Source organism: Aspergillus ambiguus (assembly GCF_047715705.1).
Source record: "Aspergillus ambiguus strain CBS 117.58 unplaced genomic scaffold BDV59scaffold_3, whole genome shotgun sequence".
In the NCBI taxonomy this organism is placed as follows: Eukaryota; Fungi; Ascomycota; class Eurotiomycetes; order Eurotiales; family Aspergillaceae; genus Aspergillus; species Aspergillus ambiguus.
Window position 1 is genome coordinate 814298 of NW_027395516.1, and position 24604 is coordinate 838901.

The window sequence follows — 24604 nt, forward strand, 5'->3', positions numbered from 1 at the left end:
ACGCGTATGCACAGACCACCTTCTAAATCGAGGGTCTTCGGGCCCCGTCCGTTAATAGTGGCGGAATATTTCCAAGGTCATCTACCTAGGTAAGGTACTGAATTCCAAGTGCTGTATCGTATACAAATCCATTGACCACGTTCTAAATACTATATACAAGACTCAAAGCCAAAGCAAAGGGCACCAAGCCCTACCCAAATCTATAGCCAAAGGAAGTCCCAATCCGTCCGTAATAGATCATATATATTAGTCGAACATGTACAACAGCAGGTCTGCTTACTCTGTGATACCAAGACCCTCAGGGCCAGCCTTGTGGTATGGTGGCTTCATGTCAACTGCGCTGGCAGGATCGAATCGCCACACGCCCCCGGTCCGGTCGCTCTCCAACGAATCTAGATCGCTCTTCTTCAGAAGGCGCTTGAATTGATCGTCTAGCTCGGATTCATCTAAGCGCTTGAAAAAGCGACGCTCCCACACCCGATTTTCTTCACGCTCGACTTTCCGCAGTCGACGCTGAGCGTTCTCGATCTTTCCTTTCGCCACGGAGACGGCATTCATATCGCCGCGCAGGATGCCATCGGCGACATCCTTCCACGCACGTCGGCTCTCGTACAGGTCCTGTTCCTCGGGGGGTGCCACCTGGAGCGGGGTGGTCTTCGACTCGTTAACTGCGTATCGGTCCACCGTCTCCTTAGTTCGCGGGTTCGTGATGACAAAGGTATCAGACCATTGCCCATGGGCCGTATATAGAGGCTTCTTTTCGCCTTCGCTCTCTTTGAAAAGAACCGCGTTAAACGTATTCTTCTTCCCGCTCAGCCAGCCTTTGCCCGAATAGTCAATCTTGGCCACGTATCCGGAGCTGCTTACGATCCGGGTTGACTTGTCGAGCTCCATGAACGGGGTTCCGTAGATCAAGGATTCGACATGCAGGCTGGGTAGGGTGATAAGGTATTGCTCTTTCTGAGCTGGGTCGTTCTTGTCCGCACCGGGCGGGGTGAAGCTTAACAAGGCGTGGCCTATCTGCTTGATGAGAATAGTACCGTTGAAGGAAGCCTTTTGGGCGTTGTATCCTTGTAGCTAAATGTGTAGCGAGAGAATTAGTGTTCCGTCCTGGGGCCTCCCAAAAAGTTATTTGGCGGAGACAGGGGACATACTTCCACGCCATGCTTTTCGTTACAGATGGCATAGGCAGTTGCCGGAGGATGGTGGCTGGAAGAACTTAGTATTTTAGCTTTGCAAACCGCCACAGCCATCACCTACCTGACTTGTTCGCTGATAAGGCTCGTCTCCCCCAAGTCGGCGTCGCCCTCCCATTTACCGAGGAACAGCTCGCCCAGAAAGGGGTTCAGAGGTTTCTTTTCGGAGCCGAGTTTCTCACTGCGGGAGCAGTACTGTTGATGGAGCGTGCTCAGAAACCACTTCAAGACGGCCAAAGCCCGTTTCTCAGGATCCGGTTCGTTGGCGGGAGCCACGAACAGACCAGGGTGTTCGGCCCAGTAGGCGGAGTATTCGGTCAGGGAGGTGGGGGATAGGATGAAAGGTGGAGCGGTCAAGGAGGAGAGGTCGCCGTTGAAGGAGGCAATAGACTAGACAGGCCGAAGGTTAGTTGACACCATCAACATTACTGGGCCAGCGGGGCAACACGCGAGGTACTGAAGTGCTCCGCGGGTCGCCCCCATTGCGTCAGAAGGCGAGAAGAGGCACCCTGTCTTACCTTGATGAAACTCATCCACGAAGCCTTGCTCTGGGCGGGGACGCCATTACTGTGGGGAACCATTCTCGCTGGAGAGGAATAGGGAGAGGATGGGAAATATTTATGATAGGTAAGCGGAAGTAGACAACGGCCCCATGTAGGGAGGACGGTGAAATATAGAACCGAGAAAATATCAGAGAGTCTATAAAAGAGGCCAGAGTTTGGCGGTGGTGGTGGAGAGGGGTAGAGGAGAGAGGGAGTTGAAGATGGAGAAAGCGAGTTGCAGGTTAAGATGTCATATGGAGGCACCCACGGGTTGGCCTCAGGCCTCCCGCCGTTTCAGGTAATCTTAATTCCGCTTCTCCCTCACGCTCTCCTCTCTCCACTGCAACTCAACACAGCTACAACTGTTACCATCGTCCTTCATCTGAACGATTCTCATATCAGTCATCCGAACATGCAGGTCTCCCTGGACTGATCACGCAGCAGTGATGTTCGCCGACGTCATGGCGCTAGGACCTCCCCCTCCCAGGCATGTTTCATGCCCCCAAAAGTTAAGGATAACGCGTCAAAAACAGTATTTCATCATGCTGGTTGATCTCCTTATTCCCGTCAATAAGATCCATCACATATCCTTTCCTCCGTCGGAAAAATCGAATTCCTTGTCAGACGCTTGGCTATCGGAAAGAATGCAGAATCCACTCTGAAGAACGGGAGAACAGACCTTCGAGTCATAGTACATGATCCACGGGTTGACTGTCCTCACTATCTGTTACTATTCTAGACAGCGTCAAAAATGTGATGGTTCATTTCGGTTAAGTCGACCTCGGAGAGACCCTGAACTACGTACCCGTTCGGGAACTCCCCTCGACCCCCATTCGCGAGACACTCGGGCTTCCTTCGGGCGCAGTGCACATCAACTTGGACCATGTGACGTTGGCACTTTTGGTGATTCGCCTTTCCTCTGGTCGGATTGTAACCACCAGCCCTAGAGATTTCCGCAACAGGCCTACTGTTGAGACGTTGCTCTCGTATCTTATCAACCCACAGGCACCCAGAAGGCTAGATTTTGATGAAAACGGAAATCGTCAAGCCCCCAACACAAGGTGTCCTACACAAAATGCTACCCAATCATCTGAGGTATTTGTGAGCACCAAAACAGGAGGCACAAGTCTAGCGAAGAAGCGTGGAAGGGGAGACCTGAAAAAAAAAAAAACGACAAAACATCACCGGATTTACCCCTTAACCAGCACCATAGCTGTCCAGATTACCGTCATAATGAGGCATCGTTCTCATTGTCGGGCACAATGCTTTGTTCGGTTCGGCTCCTCAGGAGCGGCCCTTGAGACAATGTTTTTGTCCGTGCCGATGATCCATGGGTCCCGGGACACGCAAAATACTCAAAATTCGAGGCTATGAATACCCACATATAGGATCCAGGCTCTGACAAAACATGATTCTCCATCGGTTGTTTGATCGCCGAAACATCGTTGTGGGGATCCCCCCTAGGCATGTCAACAGCCGCGAGTCCTCCCTAGCCAAGAATTCGATTGGCACGGGAGCTTCCGTACATAGTGCATGCTTCAGGCAGAACTCTTCATTCTCTGCCCGCCTCAAGAATGATTATGCGTCTTTTCCAGATTTGCAGCCCTGAACCCGCTGTTAGGACTCATCAGGGGCCCAGTTCTACTTCCGTGACGATCATGTTCCCACTCCTGGGCCAGGCTATCGGCTTCCGGCTCCTCTCCCGAACATATAGTGGGAAACAATGTGACCACCATCAACAAGCATCATTGGCTCTCCTGGAACCATGGTCATCCCTATGAATATCTGAAGCTTATTCTTGGCTAAGAGCATATGCTTGGCTAAGAAAACTGCGCAACGTTTCCATTTTAGGGCTGGATGATTGTTCGAGCTCCATCTTGAACAAGCTTCTAGCACCTGCGTGCTGATGATGTGATGATAGTCGCCCTCAATGCCTGAGTTCTAGTCCTTTTGACGCGCAATGCCCTGTAGACAAAGGGGATCCTTGCTTTCTACTCCGTACGATTCGTCACTTAAAATGTTCTGATGAACAACCGCCCTGGGCATTTCCAAGGGGCTTTATCATTTCTCTTGCACTCTTTCGATGCCCCTAGTTTCGGGCTCTCTCTGTCCAATATTCTCCGTCTCTCGTTCTATTTGCGTACAACATTCATAGGCCGTTCATTTGGTTGAACATATTCATTCTTTTGTTACTCGAATACAGCCCTTTCCTTACTTACCTACTGGCATATAATATGGCTAAAAATGTCTCTCTTCAAGTCCTGGAACTTCCAGGCACCTCGGACAGCTCATCTTTGAATTCCTCCGTTACAAGAATTCCTTCAGGGCCTCACGATTCAAGGACAGAATTGCGAGCTCCTGATACACCGAATACACTGGTCCAGGAGTTCAGCAATTCCTCTGATCCAGAAAACCCCGCAGCGGGCCATGGGTGGACAGAGACTTCGGAGGATGACCAATATAAGCGGTTTTCCACTCCCAGAAAGTTGCTGATTGTGGCTACACTATCCTTTTGTGCACTCCTTGCTCCCATTTCTTCCACGGCTATTCTGGCCGCGGTGCCGGAACTAGCAAAAACGTACCAGACAACACCAGAGGTTATAAACGCGAGCACAGCACTATATCTGGCATCTATGGGCGCTGCAGCTCTGTTCTGGGGGCCTCTTAGTCAAGTCTACGGTCGACGTCCTGTAAGTTGAACATAGTATCATGGTTTTACCCCTGGCTCCTAACAACGCAATATGCAGGTATTCATTTCTAGCAGCATCCTGTTCTTTGCCTTTACCATCGCAACCACACTCTCCCCAAATCTTGCTACATATTTCCTCTTCCGTGCTCTTACTGCCTTCCAAGGCACTTCGTTTCTGGTGGTTGGCAACTCTGTTATCGGCGATATATACGAACCCCAAGTACGCGCTACAGCCCTAGGTTGGATTCTATCAGGGAGCATGGTTGGGCCAGCATTTGGCCCCTTCCTTGGGGTACGAAACCCCGACACCCATCTATATAACGTTCACTAACATAAAAATCAGGGCGTGGTGATAACCTTCCGACCATGGAGGACTATCTTCTGGCTACTAACCGCGATGGCAGGGGTGGCCGCACTGGCGATCATCTTCATTGTTCCCGAGACAATCCCCTTCAAATCAAATGGGGAATTCATTGGGCAAAGCCTCCCAAAGCAGACCAGGGCTCTGTGGCGCCGCATCTCCCCCGTCCGCGTAATCACCCTGAACTGCGGATACCCCAACCTCTTCCTGACCGGCCTGGCTACCGGCGCGTTGGTCTGGTGTCAATACGCACTCCTGACGCCCATCCGCCCTATCCTTAACCCCCGGTTCCACCTCACCACACCCATCCAAGCCGGTCTCTTCTACCTGGCCCCAGGGTGCGGATACCTCGTCGGAAACCTGATCGGGGGACGCTGGGCCGACCACGTTGTCAGGAAATACATTACACGTCGTAACGGCATCCGCATCCCGGAAGACCGTCTCCGGTCGTGCCTCGTGCCAATCTGCGTCCTGACGCCCGGCTCGATCCTCGTGTATGGCTGGACACTCGATCAGGACGTTGGGGGCATCCCGGCGCCCGTCGTCGCCATGTTCGTGCAGGGCGTGGCTCAGCTGCTCTGTCTACCGAGCCTCAACACGTACTGTCTGGACGTGATGCATTCCAACGGCCGCAGCGCAGAAGTCGTCGCCGGCAGCTACGTCTTTCGCTATGTGTTTGCGGCGCTGGGAACGGGTGTCGCCCTTCCGGGGATCCAGACGTTGGGAGTCGGCTGGTTCAACACCATCTCCGCACTGTTCCTCCTGGTATGCGGCGGGACGGTCTGGTTGACGGCGATATATGGGGCGCGCTGGCGGGAGGCCGTCGAATGGAAGTACGAGCAGAGATCGACTCGTCGGAAGGAGGCTGCCCTTGGAATCAACTAATCTTGGCCCCTTCGTCTGTTCGGGACCAAAATCACTGTACTAAAAGTGTTTGCTCCTTTGGCGTTGAGATTCGGAACATATCTACCCTAGACATACATGATGTACATACCCCACCCACGCATAGATAGAGTCAGCCATCCATCTGAGCCTCAGATACTCGCATAACCCAGACCTTAATAGACATAAATCTCCTCGCGCACACCACCGTCTGCCCTCCACCGATCAAGGGTATCCTTTATGGTCTGTCCCGTCTTCTGCGCATATCCCGGCGGCGGCAGTCCCGTCGGCGCATTCGCCGGGTCCCCAATAACCCAAGCGATCGGCTGCGAGGCACTCCCCGCGCACCGCCGCCGGATCTCCTCTACTTCGGAACGCTGGTACCCGCGTCCGAAGATGACCGCCCGCGCCGGCTGGCTGTAGTCGTGCGTGCCGACGTCGTTGGGCGACGCTGCCTGCGGGTCTCGGCCCGCCAGGAGATGGGGCAGTTCCGCGATGGCTGCATCGACGGACTGGATGAAGTGGATTACTGTTGTTGTTCTCTTAGTCGGGTTTGGTGTCGCATACAGAGATGGACTGGCTACTACCTTCATAATCGGGGAGTAGGCCTGCAGCTACCGGTTTCCCGACGGCGGCCATGCGGCCGCAGAGGACCACGCGGAGAGGGCTGGGGAGAGGGGGCATGTTGGACGGATGTTGAGTACCTTTGTACTTTTTTGGTCCGTTTGATTTTGGGGTGGATGGGGGCTGCGTTGTAAGCGTTATATAGTTTGGAGCAGGCATGGCGCTGACAAATACCCCGGATGGCAAGCTGACCACCTCATCGGAATAATGTTACGGTGAACCAAAGCCCAATAGTGTCATGCCGGATGCGCAATTTATAGCATAACACAGTTATCTTCTATACAGAATGGTGGAGCAAATGATTGCAGATCTGACGCCCCAGAATGGTACGTTCCATACATATTCAGTGTGCTAAGCACAGCTTCCGGATTCTCACAACTTCTACCGTTTATGAGTCTGCACGGAACATTGCATTATGGACAACTTATGCTAATTATAGACTCGCTCGCAGACAAGGTCACGAAGCACTTTTCACGCCCCCAACGCTTAGGTCTTCACGTCCGGCTCCTCCCGACCAATGAACTCCTTGAACTTGAGCAGACCCATGGCCAGACTGACGTTATCCTTGAGGTACTCCTGCGCGCTGAGACCGAACTTGCTCGCGTCGGCCTCGTACTTCTCAATGTACAGACGGATGGTGGCGCCACTGCTGCCGGTACCGGACAGACGGACGACAATACGGCTGCCGTCGTCGAACGTGGCATACAGACCCTGGTTCTTCGTGACGCTGCCGTCCAGGTCGGTATAGGCGAAGTTGCCAATGTCGAGCACCTTGCGGCCGGAGACGGTGGAGCCGACAAAGGAGTCCCGGGCAGCCAGGTGATCGGCCAGCGTGGCGATGACCTTGTTGGCCCCGTCGCTGTCGACGCCCTCGTAATCGTAGCGGGTGAAGAAGGTGCGGCCGTAGGTCTGCCAGAACTCCTTCTGGATGGAGGCGATGCTGGGGGTCTCGGAGGGCTTGCTCTGGGCGACGCCGGCGATAATGTTCAGCCAGGCGACGATGGCCCACAGGCCGTCCTTCTCCCGGATGTGGTTGCTGCCAGTACCGAAGCTCTCCTCACCGCAGATGGAGATCTTGTTGTTGTCGAACAGGTTACAGAAGAACTTCCAGCCCGTGGGGACCTCGTAGCTCTGCAGACCCTGGGCCTTGGCGACGCGGTCGACGGCCCCGGAGGTGGGCATCGAGCGCGCCAGGCCGTAGACGCCCTGCTTGTGGAAGTAGGGGATGAGACGGGCGTGGTGGGCGATGATGGCCAGACTGTCACCGGGCGAGACGAAGGTGTTGGCGCCGTAGATCATGTTACGGTCACCGTCTCCGTCACTGGCGGCACCGAAGTGGATTCCGCGCTGGTCGACCGCCTCGACGAGCTCGTGGGCGTAGACCAGGTTAGGGTCCGGGTGGCCACCGCCGAAGTCCGGCTTCGGCTCGCAGTTCATGACGCTGGTGGCGGGCAGGCCAAGCTCATTCACGAAGATATCGACACCGTAGGGGCCGGTGACACCGTGCATGCCGTCAAAGAGGACCTTGAAGTCCGGGTGGGAGGACAGGAAGGAGCGGATGAGGTCGAAGTCGAAGATCTCCTTCATCATGGTGACATAGTCGGCGGTGGAGTGGACGACCTCGACCTCGAGAGGGCCGTAGGTCTTGGAGCCAATGGTGGTGGTGTCGACATCGGGGAGGTCGAGGTAGTTGTAGTAGGTGAGGGACTTGGAGGTTTCGTAGATCTTGTTGGTGACGGTCTCGGGAGCGGGGGCGCCGTTGGCCAGGTTATACTTGATGCCGAAGTCGGCATTGGGGCCTAATCCTCAGTATTCTTCCTTCTGAAGCAATGGATGTAGGGACCTACCACCAGGGTTGTGACTGGCAGTCAAGAGAATGCCACCGGTGGCCTTGCGGACGCGGATGAGGTTGCTGGCCGCGGGGGTGCTCAGAATGCCATTCTGACCGACGAGAAGCTTCTTGACACCATAGGCAGCACCGATTTTGGCGATTTTCTGGATGACTTCGGTGTTGTAGTAGCGACCATCACCACCGATGACGAGGAAAGCGTTGTTGGCGCCCTCGGGGATGGACTGGAGGATGGAGGTGATGAAGGACTCGGAGTAGTTTGGTTGTTGGAAGACCTTGACCTTTTTACGAAGGCCGGAGCTGGAGAAGAAGAGTCAGTTCGGAGTAGTTAGGGTAATATGGGGAATGCAGGGAGGACGTACGTTCCGGGCTTCTGGTCGGAGAAGGGCTGCAGCGAGACGGACTGGAGGGACATGACGGTGGATAGAGGGGGAGAGAGAAGGAGAAGAGGAGGTAGAGAAGAGGAGAAGAGAATTGAGGGGAGAAGAAGAGAAGAAGAGAGGAAGAAGAAGAAGAAGCAAGGAGGAGGACAGACGTCAGGCGGTGGGGGAACCGCAGCTGATTGGCATTTATTATGATGCCCCTCATTATTCCGTTTCGGGAAGTCCTCTAATATTAGACTGGTATCATGTACATGCACGCCGTATGTCCTATGCAAATAGCTCCTCCCGGTAATATCGCATCTCCGCAATGCTCTCCAGGATGTCATCCCGTGCCAGATGCACCTCCTTCTTCGCCGGCACTCTCGCCAGGAACTCGTCCGACGCCCATCTCCGTGCCGCCTCCTTGATGGCACTGACGTCTAGGATGCGGTAATGCAGCCAGTCCATCACCGTCACGTACGGGCCCCGAGTGAGGAACGCCTTGTCGGCATGCACGCTGTTGCCCGCCAGGACCCCGCGACGAGGCTCCGGCACGTATCGCTGGATGTACTGCAGCAGGTCGGCCGCCGCAGTCTCGGCCGTCGTGGTGGACGCCTGCACGGCGGCCGTCAGACCGCTGCGCCCGTGCGTGTCCACGCACCAGGCGTTCATGCTTGCCAGCACGTTCGCCGGTTGGTGGATGACCACTTCGAACCCGGTTTCGTCCAGCAGGTTCATCTGTGCGTCGGTGACGAAGCAGCAGATCTGCAGGATCCGGTCCGTGTCCGGGTCCAGACCCGTCATCTATACCGGGGTGAGTTCGCGGCGGGGGAATTACGGGAGGAAGACTCACTTCGCAGTCGATCCAGACGAGAGGATCGGAAGACCGTTGGAGAGGCATTCTGTCAATGGGAATCGATATGGAGGGTGAAGTTGAGTGTTGAATAGAACTGTGTACTCCGGCAGAAAATGGTTACGACGGGCGGAAGTTCTTCCGAGTGTTCAATCATCTACCAAGCAACCAGCATGCAGCTTATTCTATTCAATTACCTCAATTCTAACCTCCTTCGTAAATGGTAGTAGTCATAAATCGGCGAATCTTGTAGACCACAAACGCCGGTCCACGGTCTCGTAAATCAACGCAAAAAAAAAAAAAGTTTTTCAGATCCATCCAGAAATCCAAATAGGCTGGCGCAGCGTGCATCGTCAACACATCATCACATTCAAAAAATGGCTCCCGGCGTAGTCAATCCCCAGGAGAGTCACAATTCCTCCTCCGTGGGCTCTGGCGCCGCCGCCGGCTTCGTCAGAGCTTCGCCAAAGCCTCCGCTACCTGTACTCGACGGCGGCTCGGCGCCCGTACTGCCCAACGCTGAGCTGACGGACTGTTCGAATCCGGCCTCCATGCGGCGTCGAATCGAGCCCTCATCGGCCTGGGACACGCTTGCCCGCTGCTTCTTCAGAGGGCTACCCACCGCGCCGCCGTTCAATGCTTCCCCGATCGCCTTCAACGAGCCACCCGGTCCTGCCGGCGGCGCGGCTGTCGCCGTGGGTGGTGTCGTGGAGATGCTCGACGTGGCGGGCGTCTCCCCGGAGGCTTGCGGACTGGCCGAATCAGTCTTGGGGGTGTTCGGTCCCAGGGAGGCCGACGAATGCTGGCGTTTCAGCTGAACGCGAGTCAGTATGCTTTCCGTATCGAAACACAAGGCCCATCACGACATACCTTGATCTTGCGCACACCTTCCGCAAGCTCCCCTTGACGTCGGATGTCATCGGGAGACAGAAGGTGATCATCGTCCTTCGCTTCCTCGTCATCGGCTCGATCCAGGATCGAATCATCATCATCATCGTCGCTATCCATATCGTCTTCCCCAACGTCCTTCTTCTTGTTCTTCTTCTTGCTGGAGCGGCGCTCCGTGTTCTCGCGGAAGTTCAGGAAGCCCACCGTGCCACCGGGCTTCAGCGGTCCCAGGTTAGAGAAGTCAAGCTGTTGGGACCGACGCTTAGCCGATCCGGGAGTCTCCTGGGCTTTGGCACCTTTCAAGATACCCATCTTCTGCAGTTGCCCTAATCGATAGTTAGTCGACACGAAACCGCGCGCATCATCCCCCGAAAGAAATCCACTTACGCTCGCCGCGGTACATGAACGTAAAGATGGCGTAGGGCTTGTCGGACGGGTCGATCCCAGTGACTGTCTGCGTGCTGATAGACTTGGGGTCCAGCGTCTTCGGCTTCGCAAAACTCGTCGTGTGGTCGATATCCGCGTCGGCGCCTTGGCCGTCCCCGCCGCCTTCCTCGTCATCGTCATGAGCGTCAAACTGCGGCGAGTACTCGCCGCGCTTGACCTCACCGGACGCCAACACGCGGAACAGCGCGACCTTGATCTGACCGGCAGATTCGGGGATGGGGTCATCGTCGGAATCGGAGAAGGACATGTCGTCGTCGGAGACGCCCTCCAGCGGGGACTTGGAGTCATCGCCATACCGCATGATGCCCTTGTCCTTTGCGCGTTGTTCGGCGGCGTGCGATGAGGAGGAGTCTATGTCGAGGTCGTCGACAGCGGCGGCGGCCTGTTTCGCGCGGCGCCGCTTTTCCATCTTCTGGCGCCGACGCTCGATCCTCGCCGCCGCGTCCTTGCCCTCCAGATCCAACCCGTTGAGCCAGCGTTCGAGGCCGACCTCGCGGAAGAGAAACTCGCGCTCGGCCAAACCGCCGCCCTCCGCCTCGGGCACGCTGACCCACCGCGAGTTCACCCATGTCTCCTCCCCGCGGCGCAGCAGCGTGGCGACCTCCTCCTTCTGGCGTCCGTCGAAGTAGATGTACGCGGCGACGGTCTCGTTGGGCGAATTGGTGAGGGCCTGGTACGGCGCCACCATGCTGGTGTACTGACCGCGCTCGCTGGTGGTGCCGGGCAGGCCGCCGACCACCTTGGGTTTCGGTGTGGGGTTGTCGGAGGTCGGTTTTGGGGTGGAGTACGGCACATCCTGACCGGGGTTCAGCAGGGTGATGGAGATGGCGAAGGTGGACTGCTCGGGTTTGCCGCCGGCGGTGTCAGGGAGCTTCGGTGGAGGAACAGGGATGTAACAGGCGATGCGAGAAGCTCGGGACTGGCGTTGAATAGAGTATTCGGAAATCGGGCCATCCGGAGTGTGTATACTCACGGCGAGACCTTTGAAGCATGGCATGGTGGGGGGGTTCGTGTCAAGGGGACTCGGGTCGAGGTGGGAGCCGCTCCAGGGGACTGGGGTATATCGACGACAGGAGGGAGAAGAAAAGTGAAAAGGGAGAATCGAGTGCGAGAAGTTCGTCGTGGCTGGTGGAGGCGGTCAGGATAGTGGGTGGATTTAGTAGGATTATTATTACCGCCGACTCCCAACCACCGTGGGCCGCAGATCTGGAGACGACCGACAGGCGATGTGAATGGATTGATCACCGATATACTCGTCAACAACACGTCTGATCAGGGACTCGGATAGAGCAACATGAGGTAGAGATCGAGGGACTGTGGATGAGGCGCTCCCGGCCCAAACATTAGCGATGCGGAGTGGAGAGGGGGAGGGGAGAGACCAGGGGAGACGCGAAGAGAGCGACACATACAGGATCCAACAGAGTCACGATAGGGGAGGATTGGTGTAGAGAGAGGAGAGGACAGGAGAGACGAGAGGGAGAGCGTGGAAGAGATGGAGGGGAGAGAAGAGGCGGAGAGGATGCGGTGGGAGGGGAAGTCGAAGGAATGGGTGGTTCCTGTGGACCATCTGCTGCCGGTGACCATGGCTTTACATGTTTATCTGGGAGCTCATCGCCTCTGATGTCAGCTATACTATATACTTCATTCGATGTGAGTTCACCCGTCACCCTCTGCCTGGAATTGACTCGTTCAACGCCCTCATCTTTATCCACGCGTTGCGTATGGTGAACCTCTGCCGTTCTTACCTAAGCGTGCATTCTGTCAACTTACTACGTAGTTATACATTCTGGAACCCGAGTATACATCCGGTTATAGATATCCCTGTTACAAGTACCACATAAAAACTCTCTATCTTTATCTATAAATCACAAGCCAAGCGACTCCTTTGGCCACGGGTCGCACATCTTGTCATCCCTCCCCCTTCTACAACTACCACCCTCGTCGTCGCGCTTCTTCCCTCGCGACATCCGCCAGATCAGGGAAATCCTGCTGCAATCGACCGAGCAATTTCTTCGCTTTCTCTCGCCTTCGTCGCTCCATCTCCTCCTCCAGCTGCGCAATTCGCTCCACGATTTTTCCATGCGACTCCACCAGCGACAAATCTAGCAGCTCCGTCGCATACTGTCGAAGTGCCTCTAACTTGTTCTCCAGTACTCGGATGCTGTCGTCGTCTACCGATTTCGACCCGGGTGACACCGTCTCGTGGGGCTCATTCTGTCCCGAGAATGTCGCATTCTCCGTGACCCGAGGGGATGTCATCTGGCTCCGTACACCTGAGAACGGGCCGGTCTCGACCGGCGTTCTTCGACTGTCGACCAAGCCGCTGATCCGCATTTGTTGCGTCTCTGTGCCCAGCGATCTGGGGGTCCTACTTGGCCCCGTTGCTGACGGCCCCCGCGCGCGAGATGACGCCCCAAACAACTGCCCGTCGTCATTCGACATCCGGGATCGTTTTTGCCCACGCGGTAGGGATACAGGAGTCTGTGGCGATGAACTGGCTCCCGCCAAGCTGGCCTTCTTGCCGCGTTTCTGGTCAAAGACGTTGTCGACGAATCCGGCGATCCGTCCGCGGGAGTCGACCGACCGCACTCGCGGCCGCACCGGCTTCTCGTTACTTTGATGTGGATGTGCGAAATGGCAGCACCGGCAATTACATATCTGCTCGCACTTAGGACATACCCATGTGTTCTGATGCCGGAGAAATGAGAGCAAATCGATATCAAAATGCCGATGAAGGCCACGCAGGCAGAAGAAGGCTGAACAATGGCGGCAGGTCACCCCTTTCCAACCAGGATGTGTATCGCGACAGAGATGGCATAGCCGTTCCTGGAAGTGAGGCACTTTAGTATTGCCTTCTGAATGGCCTGGAAAACAGGTTTCGGAATGTCCAACGTACAGTCGCTTGACGCCGCGCATCGGCAGCCTCCAGAGCTAACAAACCCAGTGACTTTTGCCTGGTTCATAAATTAGCGGCACGTTATCTTGGCTATAAGCACCGGTGGAGATGTATGAGGGGCTTACTTTGGTGATAGCGTTGATGGACGCGTTCTGCGATCGCCTAGTAGATCTCTGCAGCGCTCCCTTGGGACCAGCTCTGCCCATGTATAGTCTGCAATATGTCTGCAGCTGCGCCCCGAAACGAAGCATGTAAGACACAGGTCGAAGTGAACGCACTGGTTGCAGTGCATATGTCGGTTCCAGATCGTCAAGCCGCAAAAGTTGCATTCAACCACTGCACCCTCAGTGTCGGCAAGCTTGATCGGTATTGAATTATCTCCTACATCCTCATCGTCTACCAACCGCTGAAAAATATCCAGTACCAGTTTTGCGTCAGCATTGGCGGCATGTCCACTGCTTAGCGCATGCATTGGGATCAGCGGGACACGTCCAGTATCTGCGTAGCATTGTTTTTGATAGGCCGGCTGAACATAGTCGAAGAAGAGCGCAAGAGACGAAGTATGCATAATATTCCATACTACTTTCGTCACAATCGGGGAGACATTCCAGACCTGGTGCGCCGTTGCCGAGGGAAAGACGACTAGGTCCCCGGGTCCCTGGTGGGTGACGTAGATAGGGAATTCCGCGGTTTGTAGCTGGGACAATGGTACATTACTCCAGTCTGTGTGGGGTACTTTCCCTAGACTGTCCTTGAAAACATCGTATAGGGCTTGTGAATCGGTATCCGTACCAAAACATAGAGCGCCAGGGCCGGTTCCTGTTGAGATTAGTCAAGCTCTGTGTGGATGTCTAGTGAGCGAAGTTACCTTCCGACTCAATCATGAGATTTAGTGCAACAGTCGCGCTAAAGCACCTGTGAAACCCTGAGCTATATGATAGTCAGTGGGTACAGTGTGGGTTCCTGAGAGGATGACATACAAGGATTTCCGAGTACCTACGTATGCCATCAGTACCTCAGGAATGATCTCTTTTGGGAGCACTCGAAATAAGTCAAGAGAGCCGAGATGTTTTAAGGAAGAAGGCAAAATTTCATCTATCGCATCTGTCCATTCTGGTGGACAGTGGAGATCTTTCGCATACAGACTTCAGAAGACATTGTTGGTTACAATCTCGGACCTCGGGGCGAATTCTCACTCGATTGAACATACGCGACATGATCTTTGTAGGAGTGAGAGTGATCAGTTAATGACAACAGATCTAACTTCATTTTCGTATCGCGTCCGGTTTGACAATTTCGCACAGGAAGTACTGCCCAGTTTGACCTGTTAGTTAAGACCCTTCGGGGTGTAGTAGAATCAGGGACGTACACGCCGAGGACGATGCCAATCGCTTATGACTCAAAACATCCTGATCCCACTGTTCCATATTATTGAAGCCACGGATAACAAAGGGCTTCCCTTCGCGGAGTTTGGTGTCTATCCACTCGTAGGAGGGGTCCTTGAGTAAGTGGTGGATGTCCTGGACCGAGAACTCGGAAAATGGGACAAAAGGCTTTCCGTGTTTGAGGAGGTCTGCGGCGGTGATGGTGTCAGAATCAAGGGGATCCATAGTTGTGAGTCAGTTATTAAGCATCAGATCATGAGAAATCAATGCGTTGTCTCTGCGCGGTCATGTCTACGTTGAGATTAATCCAGGCATAATGGATCTTCGACATCTCGGAAAGTGGGAGGCATATTCGTCACGTGATATCAATAACTATTTGGAGTGATCAATGCTACATGTTCAACTGCCGAGCAGCCAGGCCTTTTGATCTCCAGGAAGACCCCCAGATTAATGTATTCTTAAAAAAAAAAAAGGTTCCAGACTCTAAATGGACTCAGGGCTCCGTAAGATGAGAATCTCCCTTTCACTAGAACTCAGCAGTGTGCACAGAGCACAACGGGATCCCTCTATTTAAATATATGCAAAAGTTTCATGACTGAGCGATGGCCAATCTCATAGCTATTCGGCAATAATATGTCCGAGTCTTAGCGCCTTCAGAGTGCCTTGACTAGACCTAAGTTAAGTGACTATGCTTAGTTAAATAACGGATTGTGTCTTATTTCAGCAAAGAGCAATACAAAAGCTTCATTAGCAAGTGAAATTATTTAAGTGAAGGGGTGCCTACTATAACAAACCTAATGGTATAACATCTCCCATATTAATTGGATTCAATTACAGTGTATTAGAAGATTTAATCATACTAGTCAAAATATACCCACATGGGAGAAAGTGTAAGCGGCTATAGAAAGTAGCCAGATGCCACCCACCCATCACTTGGGGCCTCGATCTTTCGCAGATCTCACCGCTGCGGCGCTCACGTTGCTATATCCCTGTCAGGCTTGTTTGCTTCTTACGTCTCGCACCCCACTCGTCCCTGAAGGTTCCTAGAGACTACATGAGAGGAAGTTTAAGAAGAGACGAACTGTCTTTAATGTGTGCTCCGTTTGTAGAATCTCTAATTTGTCTTTCGTTTTTTTTTTTTTTTCCTCTGAGTTGTCCGTTTCCTAGGGTGCACAAATCGTGTATATACAAATGGTATCAGAGACTCGCAAAAGAAAGCAGCCTACAATAGCTGTTGGCTATTCATGATACGCGGTTTCCCCAAACTGGATATGCATGAGATGAAATGACACACTCATTGGCTCTAGTAAACTGACAATCTCCCAGTGGGTAGTAAAGGCAGCTTTTCCATACTAGGCCGATCCACACCCACGCACAGGATGCCAGCACGGCCTGAGTCAACAAGCCATATATCGGCTGAAAGATACCGTTACGCTACCAAAAAGTGCCTAGACACCTAGTGGTGCGGTATAGTGGTATTTTTCAGGCTGTTCTCGGTGTGAAAGAGCACCTATACCTGTCACGGGAGCTCGAAAGCGAGGGATGTCAAGATCAACAGGCTCCGTCACGAGTGGATGATGGCCTCCAAAGCCACGACCCATATCGTCAAGCTCAGTTTAAATTTTACGTTGAGGACCGTACAGCAGTGTCTTAATTGGATCCAAAGAACGTAGCATGGGAAGGGAACCCAAGAGAACTAATGAGCCTGGCCGCCACCATGTCAGCTTTTAGAGATTCGCAACTACACCCAGCCGTTCGGTGCAGGACGCTCGATAAAAGGCGCTCGACAGATTCATTGCCCCGACTATCAACCACCGCCACTGAACTGGACATTCATAGCAAGTCATAGGGCTCCGCCGCCGGTGTTCTGCGAGATGCCCTGGGCACTTCCACCAGGCCCGGGCAATATGGGGCCTGTCCCGGTGGTAAAAATCTACTGCCTGTTAGTATCTGGTTCTCATGTATTAAAGGATAGAAGAGGAGGACTTACGCCCTCCTGTCAAGCTTGACTACTAGGACGCGAAAACACGCATCCCAGAATGACACGGAAGGGTGGGCTACCAAGCAGAAAAGATAGACGAGAGGAGCACTAAATGTTTGAAGGACCAGAATCGAGGGACTTTCCATCATAGCTCCTATGTGACTACTCCATGGATAGCTTAATAAATCCCTAGGGAGTGCAGATTCTGTCTTAGAAGGAGATACTTAGTTTCAAACATGGCAGAATGGGAGCCCTCATCCAACATTGTCGAAGGGCATGCTATTATGGCTTCTGCAGAACATAACAAGATCAAACAATCACAAGGTTTGATGCCTTTCGCATATGTAGATCTGCCTTGTTGGCGACCATGGTTGAAGCGCACTGTGCTCTAGATGTTGGCGCGGATTTACAGTTGACTAGTTAATTACAGTAAAAAAGAAGAATGTGGTTTGACGTATATCTATCTTCCTCACGGTGACGATGAAGCTCTGATTACGTAAAAATCAATGGAAATGACATATCTAGACAAACGTGCTGGTTAAGTGAGTTTATGGTCTGCCTTCAGGCAGCAGTTAATGCACTGAAATTTTTGCTTGAGACTTTAGTTGTACGAGGTTCTGAACCCATCGCGTACCACGATCAGAGTGATACGAGCTGGCTTAAATGAGGGATTGTATATTCTAAGGCTGCGGGTAGCCTCTTTAAACCACATAAGCCGACCAACAAGCAAACAAATACAATATTGGACCAAGTTAAAGCTCTTCAAGGCTAGGGTGAAGGTAGCTTCGACGATCTCGTATTCCCTGCCTGTTCCCGCTCTCTAACGGACTGCCAGTCGCGACCGTTTTGATTCATGGATTGTTTTTTTTTTTCCCTTCTTTTATGACTTGTTTCACCTATGAGAAATACTTATTTTCTTAAACAAGAATGTCTGGTGGCGAAGGATCTCCCATGCCGCTAGATGGAAGCGAAGGGCCTGGGTGTCGCTGGCGATGCCGACTCCGGCCAGGACTCCGAATCACTAAAGGGACTCGAAATTTACCCACCAGAATATGCCCGAAAAGGCAAATCGGTCTCCACTGATACTGGCTTGAGTTAGGATGATGGCTTGGCTGGTCAGCCATCAGAGTTCAGTCGCAAAGAAACTCAACACATGGCGCCCCCTTGCGTTGCAACGGCGCTCGAGCCTCAACCTACGGACGGAAAGTCATCTGGAAAAGCCTTGCTCATCTACAGGATCACGGGATATTTGTTTTGCCTAATTCCTGCGCCGGGGGAGGAGGTGGCTTAGCGGGATCGCCTAGGTGCGACCGAGGGAAAAACATGGTTCATTGGCAACATCATGATTGCACGAATGACGGTATCATTAGGCTCAAAGAATAGAATGGAAGGTCGTAGTGGAGCGTATCCACACCGGCAATTCCTTCCCTCAGCCAAAGTTCGTCTGCGTGGCCTGATTCATGGCTTGGGAGAAAAAAACTCATTTAGTCTACTACGACTAACGCGGAGTTGGTCTCCACGTCGGGGTATGTCGCATCCTCGGCTGCCATCCGCCCCGGATTTTATCGTCCCTGATCCGGGGATAGAACGACCCCTTTCCCCCTGACTCATTTCCATGGATACGTATCGGTCTGGGGTCAAGTCGACGACATTCCAGCTCTCCTCCGGGATTATCTTCCTCAAACCTTCTGATGTCGTCATCGCAATTAAAGGATGATTGCAGGAAATCCCTTGATCACACGTGAGCCTTCTAGACGACACAGAAATTCTCCGCAACGGAACAGACTGGGTAAAAGCCACTAGCGGGGTTTCGACCCTTACCAGCGCGCCAGATCATCGCCAGAACCGTCCTCTTTTGCCCTCGTCTATGCTCTTTGGGAAATAGTAGTGACGCCGAGCTCGACGACCCCGGCCAAGAGTAGCCAATGAATCTTGTCCAAACGCTTGGCCACTCGGCGCCATCGTCCCGCTTTCTTCTTAGACATTTGCTCTCCGCCATCGAGGTGCGAGCGTGGCGTTCGTGGTCGGACACGCTGTGATGCAGCCGTGACCCGGATTGGCCACGAACCCCGGTAATCAGCTGGGAAAATTGGGGTTATTGGAAAGAATTTCCAACATTGTATCTGTCATATACGAGGAAACATCAAACAAGTCACACCAAACGCCAAGATCGTAATCTACCCTAGACCCCTTAAGAAATAAAGTCTCAAAGAAGGTGACTAACCTTTACGGCGCCACCGTCGAAGCCTTCTGTTCCACCAGATAAGATGGGACGATGCTGACAGCCGACTTTTTTTGTCGATGAGCAGACCACTCCCAATGTAGATAGGCTCCATGCAGCCAGCCTCGACTGACGGTGGAGGCGTAGTTCGAGCTTTAAAACGGGCTTGGTAAAAGGCTGCTCACCCGGATAAAGTTTTTATCGATGAGACTCCATTTCCTGTCCGATGACCTGGGGGTCTCCACAGCCCCAGGTCCAAGACGACCCCGGACTCCTCGCGTGGTTGACAGTATTCAGGTTGTACCGAGCCAATTCGGTAGCATTTCTGGTACACCGCGACCTCATGCTGACTGCCCGTGATGTCAGGCTACGGGATCCAACTTCGGTCACCAGAGGTACAGAGTACGGGTTCCTGGCGTCATCTCCCCAAGCCACTTACTCGCATTGAGAGTCGACGGGAAGCTCGTCTCCGGATGCATCCAGAATAGCACTTTGTGTACCGTAGAGGAGTATCATAGGAACGGCCAGATGAAGAGCATGCCCATCAGCGGACTCGAATCATTCGATGCGCGAAACGCAGGCCGAGACGCTTTCATCCTGCTCACGAGTGGAACCCAATCAGGGTTTATAGATCCGTGAAATAGTTTAGTTAGGCTTTTCCCCCGAAAAATGACTAGGCTAGCACGGGGCGTAGCGGATTTTCCTCTTTTAATGTTTTTTTGTTTTTCCCTGGTGAAAGGACAAGGCGTTATTTGGGAGTCCGCCAGTCACGGCTGACTCTCAGCCCTATTTCCCTCTGTCTTCCCCCCCATCCGTCTTTCTCGCTTCCTTTTTTAACCCCGTGCTCACCCCGCACTGCTTTTTCTTTTTATCTTTCCCTTTCTCCGCATCGTACATCCTTACAGAAGCTGTGAGGTTTCTTTATCACTACAGGTCACTATCATTACACATAGAGACTACAGTGTGCACTCACCATGGCGGACACCGCGGGGAAGAAGGATCTTGACGACGTGCCTGCCCCTCACGTTCAGGAGAATGATGTGCAGGTAGAGAAAAAGTTCGTGTTCCTCCTAGCCCTATACACCTAGTGCTTTGTATAGAAGCTAGCTAACACGCCTCTAGTGCCAGTGATGAGGAGTCTGCCGAGAAAGGCCAGACTGAACACATCAACTTGAACCAGAATTTGTCTGCCAAGTAGGTTCTCTGTGAATGCTCCGGATTCTTCGTCACCATATAAGTAACCTTCTCCAGGATCAAGAATCCCCTTGCCGATCTGAGCCAAGAACAGGTTATTCGTGATGTTGAGCAGTTTGCCCGCGACCATGCTCTAGAGGAGGTTCTTCCTGCTTTGCGGAAGGGTGCCCTCATCTCGCGCGATCCCGAGAACTACCGTTCCGTCCCAGACCTGTCTGACGAAGATATTGCCGCCATTGACAACGAGGTCGCCCATAAATGGCGCCAGCCTTGGTCCTTGTACTTTACCATTATTCTCTGTTCCATTGGTGCCGCTGTTCAGTATGTCCATCCCCTGCTGACAGAACCTTTAAAAAGATTCAGGATATCTGACTATAGCACAGAGGATGGGATCAGACTGGAAGTAACGGTATGAACATTCTCGGGATAGATCACTTTTGAGCCATTCTAACACTCCAATAATAGCTGCCAACCTGTCATTCCCGGATCAGCTCGGTCTTCCCCAAGAGGGTGTGCCTGAAGCTGCCAAGAATCAGTGGATTGTTGGTGTCGTCAATGCGTAAGTCCCTCTCCACTTCACTACCTCAAGACACATGCTCATTATACACAGCGGTCCCTACATTGCTAGCGCGGCTCTTGGTTGTTGGATGTCAGACCCCGTGAACTACTATTTTGGTCGTCGTGGTGCTATTTTCGGATCTGCAATTTTCTGCTTCCTCGCCCCTATCGGCGGTGCTGTCTGCCAAACCTGGCCCCAGTTGTTTGTGACTCGTCTTCTCCTTGGTATTGGAATGGGCCTGAAAGGATCGACCATTCCGATCTACTGTGCCGAAAACACTCCAGCGATTATTCGTGGTGGACTCGTCATGTCATGGCAACTGTGGACCGCATTTGGTATCTTCCTCGGAACATGTGCCAACCTCGTCGTCAAAGATACTGGGGATATTGCCTGGAGACTGCAGATAGGATCCGCCTTCATCCCTGCTCTCCCTCTGATTCTTGGTGTGTATATCTGTCCCGAGTCCCCTCGTTGGTATATCAAAAAGGGTCAGCTCAAGAAGGCTTTTGGATCTCTCAAGAGGCTGCGTAACACGGAACTCCAGGCTGCTCGTGATCTTTACTACATCTATGCTCAAATCAAGGTTGAGCAGGAAATTGCCGGCCAGGGAACCTATCTCAACCGTCTGGTTGAGCTCTTCACTGTTCCTCGTGTCCGTCGTGCCACCCTTGCATCCTTCACTGTCATGCTCGCCCAGCAGATGTGTGGTATCAACATCGTCGCTTTCTATTCATCCACCATTTTCCAGAAGGCTGGTGCTGGATATACGGGATCCCTCTTCGCCTCGTTTGGTTTTGGCCTGGTGAATTTCCTCTTCGCTTTCCCGGCTGTCTTTACCATCGATACGTACGGACGTCGTGCCTTGCTTCTCTTCACATTCCCCCAGATGGCTTGGACGCTCTTGGCTGCTGGTTTCTGCTTCTACATCCCAGAAGAGAAAACGGCCCACTTGGCGTGCATTGCCTTCTTCGTCTTCTTGTTCGCTGCGTTCTACTCGCCTGGAGAGGGTCCTGTCCCATTCACCTACTCTGCAGAGGTCTTCCCGCTTTCTCATCGTGGTAAGTATCGACCGACCACCCACACCCTCGTACCCCATGGCATCACCGCTGACCGCGCGTAGAGGTTGGAATGTCTTGGGCGGTGGCGACCTGTCTCGGCTGGGCCGCCGTGCTGTCCATCACCTTCCCGCGCATGCTACAGGTTATGACACCTACCGGAGCGTTTGGATTCTACGCGTAAGTGCTCTCATCGCATCCCTCACAACAACACTAGGTGTCTAATACGACGACAGCGGGTTGAACGTCACTGCCCTGATCATGATCTTCTTCTGGGTTCCCGAGACAAAGCAACGTACCCTCGAAGAACTCGACTACATCTTCGCGGTGCCCACGCGCATGCACATGAGCTACCAGTTCAAGAAGGCGCTCCCGTACTGGGTCAACCGGTACATCTTCCGCCGCAACGTGACGCTGGAGCCGCTGTACAAGTTCGATCATCTTGGCGCCCGCGCTTGAAGACGAAGAGCGATTGTGTCAGGAAATGGAGCAAATTTTGCTGTCGTTCATGGCATTGAAATGTACTTGATTTAATAATGCGGAGGACACGATTATGATGGCTGGGCTAGATATTTGGTCGTACTCTGTACTGATTGCATTCTTGTAATCACTTCATTCGCTAGTAATAAGATACTCTATCTTTCCATTGGCTTGGTTTGCGGGTAATGCGTAAGAACGACGGTTGTTGTAGCTTCCGAGTTGGCTCTCGGAAGATCTTGCACCTCGGATAATCGCGACGTAGAAGAATTTGGCCACCAAACACGTTCTTCTCGTCTGACGAAGACCATGGAATAACAATAAGAGCTACAAATAGTGGCATTATAACCAAAACCGCTATGCCTTAACTATAACCTATGACTTTTTGTGGGAAATGCGGCTGTCGGTAATATTATGTAATTTTCACTGTGTTCTGGACTGTAGCAGGGACTTAAATTCCCTTACATCTACTGCTAAAATGGCTATCTTTTATACCCTGGATTCCAACCTCTATTCCCGCCTAATTCCTTGGCTAACAGTGTGACCATCTGTAAGGTGCGGAGGCTGGATTATACCACAATTTTATAAGCTAGTTAAGCCTTGGCAGTAATTACTGGTCTTTCCGGTTGACAGTTACATAATAGTAGCTCAGATGATTACTCGACCATAGGTAGATTAAAGGATTGGATTTTATCTGCTATTGACCACCGTATACATTGAGCCTTAAGTTTGTGCTCCTTTTGCAATAGTCACCTTGTTACGCGCCAGATCCTGCCTTAAAAAAGATCTAAGAATGCAACATGTCAGGATTGGCAATGTGACGGGCGCCAAAGAGAGGGGGGGGTTGGCATTCTACACTCTGATAAACTACACTAAAGGCCTAAACCACTGAAATGCTGACCGTTAATTTGCGTAAAAAGAAAAAGAAAAGAAAAAAAATATTTCAAACTCAAAAGTCTGACACTTTCTTTATCACCCATCGTCAACTCTAGTATGGCCAACCTTATTATGCAAAGCGATTTAATCAACAAGCCCAACCTTGGTTTCACCACTACCCAAATATGCAGCTGATACTGAGTCTAGACTATATCTGATTTCCAAGTCCGGAGGCTGATCATGTCGTGCGTCAGCCATCCGAACCAGATCTTACATGTTACGAGATGGTCGTCAATCATTATAAGTAGACAGTCGGCCCCATCACAAATGTGGCAAGCAAGGGAGTACCAAGAGTTTAGTTTCTTTGTCCTTTGACAACTCTGATCATTCATAGTGGGAATTATACTCTTATGGCTCGCTCATCATATCTAGCGAAGAAATACGAATACCACGCTGCAGGCGCTGAAGACTTGCGTGGTCCGTGCCCTGTACTTAACGCACTTGCGAACCACGGCTTAATTTCCCGCGACGGCCGTAACATTACGGCAGACCAACTGAAGGACGCCCTCAAGAATATCGGTGTTGGCATTGACATCAGACTAGGCCTTGTCAAGGCTGCGTATGCTGTCCACGACGAACATTCGCATCGTGGCCTTCGCAACCCAGGACAGGTAAACAACTCTGGAACACCCGTACTAAATCTAGATCAAACTGGTCGTCCTCATGCGGTGGAACATGATGTTTCTCTCTCTAGAGAAGATCGCGCCCTGGGTGACAGTGTCAATCCTCATCCGGGCTTAGTTGAAGGGTTTCTCGGCTATCCACCACAAGATTTCTTCTCCGTCTCCCATTTCGGGAGGTTTCGCAAGAAGCGGTATCTGGAGCAAAAAGCAAAAAATAAGGACCTAGACTTTAGCTACAAGACCCATATTGTGGCCTGTGCTGAAGCTGCCATATTCCAGGGTGTATTCGGCGAAGGCGTCTTTCGTCGTCTTCCGGTTGAATACGCGAAAGCCGTTTTCCAGGAGGAACGTTTACCACTCAACGAGGGCTGGAGGCCACGGTGGATTCCGTTAATGATTTCGGAGTTGATTATATTAGTTCTTGCAATCTTGTATTATGCTTCTTCGTTTTGATTTATTTTGACCTTGATCTATATGGTGCTCTAGTAATGAATTTATTTGTCTGATGGGTAACCTGGCGATCAGACCAAGGGTCCTGCATAAATGGACCAAAAGACAACATTTGACCTTTTAGGCCGTAATTC

The 24604-nt window shown here is 52.4% G+C and overlaps 9 protein-coding genes across 9 annotated transcripts; 3 read left to right on the forward strand and 6 right to left on the reverse strand.

The window, feature by feature from the left end:
- Positions 1–108: 108 nt before the first annotated feature.
- On the reverse strand, positions 109–1945 carry BDV59DRAFT_169883 (OSBP family protein). Its single transcript, XM_073688326.1, has 4 exons — positions 1715–1945; positions 1261–1586; positions 1155–1209; positions 109–1077 (listed from the first exon to the last, which is right to left on the reverse strand). Exons 1-4 carry the CDS (start codon positions 1775–1777, stop codon positions 277–279), a joined length of 1245 nt encoding a protein of 414 aa, XP_073551902.1. The 5' UTR covers positions 1778–1945; the 3' UTR covers positions 109–276.
- Positions 1946–3746: 1801 nt separating this feature from the next.
- BDV59DRAFT_85218 (putative MFS transporter) lies at positions 3747–5760 on the forward strand. Its single transcript, XM_073697202.1, has 3 exons — positions 3747–4428; positions 4486–4719; positions 4771–5760. The coding sequence occupies exons 1-3, from the start codon at positions 3973–3975 to the stop codon at positions 5671–5673; spliced, it is 1593 nt and encodes a 530-aa protein (XP_073551903.1). The 5' UTR covers positions 3747–3972; the 3' UTR covers positions 5674–5760.
- Positions 5760–6389, reverse strand: BDV59DRAFT_85221 (uncharacterized protein). The gene is made up of 2 exons (XM_073697203.1): positions 6258–6389; positions 5760–6199 (listed from the first exon to the last, which is right to left on the reverse strand). The coding sequence occupies exons 1-2, from the start codon at positions 6352–6354 to the stop codon at positions 5847–5849; spliced, it is 450 nt and encodes a 149-aa protein (XP_073551904.1). The 5' UTR covers positions 6355–6389; the 3' UTR covers positions 5760–5846.
- Positions 6390–6583: 194 nt separating this feature from the next.
- Positions 6584–8689, reverse strand: pgmA (phosphoglucomutase PGM2). The gene is made up of 3 exons (XM_073688327.1): positions 8506–8689; positions 8142–8443; positions 6584–8093 (listed from the first exon to the last, which is right to left on the reverse strand). The coding sequence occupies exons 1-3, from the start codon at positions 8556–8558 to the stop codon at positions 6781–6783; spliced, it is 1668 nt and encodes a 555-aa protein (XP_073551905.1). The 5' UTR covers positions 8559–8689; the 3' UTR covers positions 6584–6780.
- Positions 8690–8699: 10 nt separating this feature from the next.
- On the reverse strand, positions 8700–9506 carry BDV59DRAFT_85230 (oligoribonuclease). The gene is made up of 2 exons (XM_073697204.1): positions 9359–9506; positions 8700–9309 (listed from the first exon to the last, which is right to left on the reverse strand). The coding sequence occupies exons 1-2, from the start codon at positions 9404–9406 to the stop codon at positions 8794–8796; spliced, it is 564 nt and encodes a 187-aa protein (XP_073551906.1). The 5' UTR covers positions 9407–9506; the 3' UTR covers positions 8700–8793.
- Positions 9507–9767: 261 nt separating this feature from the next.
- On the reverse strand, positions 9768–11690 carry BDV59DRAFT_198567 (uncharacterized protein; the record flags this gene model as incomplete). The annotated part of the gene is made up of 3 exons (XM_073693178.1): positions 9768–10172; positions 10229–10572; positions 10634–11690. The coding sequence occupies 3 exons, from the start codon at positions 11688–11690 to the stop codon at positions 9768–9770; spliced, it is 1806 nt and encodes a 601-aa protein (XP_073551907.1).
- A 932-nt stretch (positions 11691–12622) lies between these two features.
- BDV59DRAFT_198568 (uncharacterized protein) lies at positions 12623–15199 on the reverse strand (the record flags this gene model as incomplete). The annotated part of the gene is made up of 5 exons (XM_073693179.1): positions 12623–13307; positions 13868–14408; positions 14458–14519; positions 14570–14585; positions 14959–15199. 5 exons carry the CDS (start codon positions 15197–15199, stop codon positions 12623–12625), a joined length of 1545 nt encoding a protein of 514 aa, XP_073551908.1.
- A 4710-nt stretch (positions 15200–19909) lies between these two features.
- BDV59DRAFT_169907 (sugar porter family MFS transporter) lies at positions 19910–22605 on the forward strand. The gene is made up of 8 exons (XM_073688328.1): positions 19910–20233; positions 20299–20370; positions 20428–20691; positions 20754–20779; positions 20836–20929; positions 20981–21987; positions 22050–22164; positions 22221–22605. Exons 1-8 carry the CDS (start codon positions 20151–20153, stop codon positions 22441–22443), a joined length of 1884 nt encoding a protein of 627 aa, XP_073551909.1. The 5' UTR covers positions 19910–20150; the 3' UTR covers positions 22444–22605.
- Positions 22606–23684: 1079 nt separating this feature from the next.
- On the forward strand, positions 23685–24473 carry BDV59DRAFT_209511 (peroxidase family protein; the record flags this gene model as incomplete). The annotated part of the gene is made up of 1 exon (XM_073695400.1): positions 23685–24473. The coding sequence occupies exon 1, from the start codon at positions 23748–23750 to the stop codon at positions 24471–24473; it is 726 nt and encodes a 241-aa protein (XP_073551910.1). The 5' UTR covers positions 23685–23747.
- Between the last annotated feature and the right edge of the window lie 131 nt (positions 24474–24604).

Excerpts from the sequence above, each read along its gene's own strand:
- BDV59DRAFT_169883 (XM_073688326.1), bottom strand. The coding sequence starts at position 1,777 with ATGGTTCCCCACAGTAATGGCGTCCCCGCCCAGAGCAAGGCTTCGTGG. Across the intron at positions 1,587-1,714 it reads CGTGGATGAGTTTCATCAAG|TCTATTGCCTCCTTCAACGG; the intron begins GTAAGACAGGGT and ends CGGCCTGTCTAG. Across the intron at positions 1,210-1,260 it reads CTTATCAGCGAACAAGTCAG|CCACCATCCTCCGGCAACTG; the intron begins GTAGGTGATGGC and ends AAGTTCTTCCAG.
- BDV59DRAFT_85218 (XM_073697202.1), top strand. The coding sequence starts at position 3,973 with ATGGCTAAAAATGTCTCTCTTCAAGTCCTGGAACTTCCAGGCACCTCG. Across the intron at positions 4,429-4,485 it reads AAGTCTACGGTCGACGTCCT|GTATTCATTTCTAGCAGCAT; the intron begins GTAAGTTGAACA and ends CGCAATATGCAG. Across the intron at positions 4,720-4,770 it reads CATTTGGCCCCTTCCTTGGG|GGCGTGGTGATAACCTTCCG; the intron begins GTACGAAACCCC and ends CATAAAAATCAG.
- BDV59DRAFT_85221 (XM_073697203.1), bottom strand. The coding sequence starts at position 6,354 with ATGCCCCCTCTCCCCAGCCCTCTCCGCGTGGTCCTCTGCGGCCGCATG. Across the intron at positions 6,200-6,257 it reads CCTACTCCCCGATTATGAAG|TAATCCACTTCATCCAGTCC; the intron begins GTAGTAGCCAGT and ends GAACAACAACAG.
- pgmA (XM_073688327.1), bottom strand. The coding sequence starts at position 8,558 with ATGTCCCTCCAGTCCGTCTCGCTGCAGCCCTTCTCCGACCAGAAGCCC. Across the intron at positions 8,444-8,505 it reads TCCGACCAGAAGCCCGGAAC|CTCCGGCCTTCGTAAAAAGG; the intron begins GTACGTCCTCCC and ends CTTCTTCTCCAG. Across the intron at positions 8,094-8,141 it reads TGCCAGTCACAACCCTGGTG|GCCCCAATGCCGACTTCGGC; the intron begins GTAGGTCCCTAC and ends ACTGAGGATTAG.
- BDV59DRAFT_85230 (XM_073697204.1), bottom strand. The coding sequence starts at position 9,406 with ATGCCTCTCCAACGGTCTTCCGATCCTCTCGTCTGGATCGACTGCGAA. Across the intron at positions 9,310-9,358 it reads TCGTCTGGATCGACTGCGAA|ATGACGGGTCTGGACCCGGA; the intron begins GTGAGTCTTCCT and ends ACCCCGGTATAG.
- BDV59DRAFT_169907 (XM_073688328.1), top strand. The coding sequence starts at position 20,151 with ATGGCGGACACCGCGGGGAAGAAGGATCTTGACGACGTGCCTGCCCCT. Across the intron at positions 20,780-20,835 it reads GGATCAGACTGGAAGTAACG|CTGCCAACCTGTCATTCCCG; the intron begins GTATGAACATTC and ends CTCCAATAATAG. Across the intron at positions 20,930-20,980 it reads ATTGTTGGTGTCGTCAATGC|CGGTCCCTACATTGCTAGCG; the intron begins GTAAGTCCCTCT and ends CATTATACACAG.